The following is a 2576-nucleotide window of genomic DNA, read 5'->3' on the forward strand; positions in this document are numbered from 1 at the left end:
AATATGAGTTGAGATGGAGGCCAATATCCCCATTAGCCCCACCTCGAACAGCACCATCTCACTCATAACTTTTCCTCCTCCGCCTCTCATCCTCGCTCCTCTAGTCGCGGAACCCACTGCTCAGACTCTTCCAATTTCTAAAAGGAGATGGTGAGCGCCTCCTACATGTTGTTCTCGCCCTCCATGTGTGACCGGTCCTGCATCGAGAGGGGTAGACACCGACGTCTGCCTCATCTGTGTCGCCCCCCCTCCTCCGGTGGTATCTCCGGTTTCGCCCCTTCTAGAATGTTGTAAGAAAGTTGAACTATTCAATATGAAAATCGTACTTTGTACCACAACAAATTCTAATTAACCAAACATCTAGAACATCCTTTTATTTTAGTTGTTTCTACCAAAACAAATTCTACTTTAATCAAACAACCACAATGTCCTTTTTTAACAAAACAAAATAAGAAGTAATTTCTACCACAACAGATTCTTGTTGATCAAACAACCAGACCATCCTTTTTCAACAAAACAAAATAAGAAGTGATTTACACCTCTCACGTTACCCTTCCCTTTTTCTCAATCTAGAACCATCATATTTGGCATACATGTACTGCATTTCCATGTGAAAACCAACTTTCCGTTCAGGATTATGTGAAAATCGTACTGTTTCCATACGAAATCCCTGCTTTCCACCACAAAAGACACTTAAAAACTCCATCACACGACACGTTTCATACTGTACCAATCTTGTCATTAACCTGCTGTGCATCGTAAAATGACAAACGCTTTCTGGTAGGGATCGGACGGCTCACGCTCCCCGTTCCCGATCGGACGGCACGATCCCTGCTCCGGCAGAGACTTAAAGCGGAAGCATCCTCCTCCGCCTTGGCCACCTCCGCTCCGGCAGTCAGTCAGTCAGTTACCGGTTCGCCACCCTCGCCGCCGGGTTGCCATTATGAGTTGAGTTGGAGCCCGATCTCGCCGCCCCACCACCACCACCATCTCACTCATAACTCCTTCCTCCCCCCTCGCTCCTCGCCGCGGAACCCGCAGCTCAGATCTCCGGACATGGTGAGCGCCTCCAGCCTGCTGCTGCCGGCCTCCATGCGGGACCTCGCGTCCTGCATCGGCGACGGCGCCGTCCGCGTCGCCTGCGCCAGCCCCGCATCCACCCTCACCTCCTCCTCCTCCGGCGCCGGCTCCGGCAGCTCCGGCTCCGCCTCTACCCTCTCCGTCACGGTCTCCTACCGCGCCACGCTCCTGAGCTCCGGCGCGCCGCCGCTGCTGCTGCGCCTCACCTGGGCCCACTCTGCGGTCGGCCCCACCCTCTCCTTCTCCCCCTCCGCCGCCGCGCCCTCCGTTCTCCTGCGCAGGCGCACGGGCACCCGCTCCGTCTCTCTGTCAGCCACCGGCAGCAGCGACGCGGAGACGGAGGCGGACTCCCCCGCGCTCGCCCTGTTCTGGGACCTCACGGCGGCGCGCTACGACCCGGGCGCCTCCCCGGAGCCGCTCTACGGGTACTACTTCGTGGCCGTGGCCGGCGCGGAGGTGGTGCTCGCCGTGGGCGACCAGGCCGCGGAGTTCGTCAAGACCAAGCTCGAGGGCCAGATCTCCAGGGCGCGGTGCGTGGCGGTGGCGCGCAGGGAGCGCGTCGTGGTGGCCGACCCGGCGGCAATGCACACCGCGCGGGTGCGCTTCGCGGAGGGCGGGCCGGAGCACGAGGTCAGCGTCGGCTGCGCCACCAGCTCCGGGCCCGGCGGAGGCGAGGAGCTCTGGGTCAGCGTCGACGGGAAGCGGGCCGTGCAGGCGCGCCGCCTCCGCTGGAACTTCAGGGGCAACCAGACCGTCTTCGTCGACGGCGCGCCCGTCGACGTCATGTGGGACCTCTACGGCTGGTGGTTCCGGGACCCGCCGGGCTGCGCGGTCGTCATGCTCCGGGCGAGGAGCGCGCTCGAGAGCCGCCTCTGGCTGGAGGAGGAGGGCGCCGCGCCGGGCTTCTCACTCGTCGTGCAGGCTTTCAAGGCCCCGCCTTGATGATCTCCAATATGAGGTTGTTACCATTTGCTCACCCATCTCTGGCTACTCTGCCTGCCCAAAATTGATGGAACTTTGCAAAACCAAGAAATGCAATGTTTGGTTGGTTGCTGTTAATTTACAGCTCTAGACATAGATTCTTCTTAGAGGAGCTTGGGATGGATGAAACATGATCATGGATCATTTTAGGTGGTGGTATACCGAAAGTGAGATTGCTGGGAGTGTGTGTGTGTAGGATCATCATCCCCTGTGTTTCCCCTCCTTGTTTTATCTGAACCAATTCTAGTGGTGTGCTCTCGTACAGTTAACAAATAATTATACAAACATTTCAGATTATATCTTGATCCATCCTGCAGTGATGTGTGAGGTGCTGTTTCTGTACATAGATATTGTGGGTGCTGCCCCGTACTGGTATCTTTCTGCTTGTAGCATAATAGTCATCACTGTCTTCTTGCTTTGCCTCTACTCTTCACTGTTTTTATTATGCAATGCAGCAGCAACAGTTCTCTAGTGATTCAAATTCAAGTGATTCTTGCACCGTTCTGTGCCTATGC

General features: G+C 56.4%; 1 protein-coding gene across 1 annotated transcript; it reads left to right on the forward strand.

The window, feature by feature from the left end:
* Positions 1 to 1056: 1056 nt before the first annotated feature.
* Positions 1057 to 2325, forward strand: LOC124651518. The gene has a single exon (XM_047190596.1). The coding sequence runs from the start codon at positions 1057 to 1059 to the stop codon at positions 2020 to 2022; it is 966 nt and encodes a 321-aa protein (XP_047046552.1). The 3' UTR covers positions 2023 to 2325.
* The last annotated feature ends 251 nt before the right edge of the window (positions 2326 to 2576 follow it).

This window comes from Lolium rigidum, chromosome 5 (assembly GCF_022539505.1).
Source record: "Lolium rigidum isolate FL_2022 chromosome 5, APGP_CSIRO_Lrig_0.1, whole genome shotgun sequence".
NCBI lineage: Eukaryota > Viridiplantae > Streptophyta > Magnoliopsida > Poales > Poaceae > Lolium > Lolium rigidum.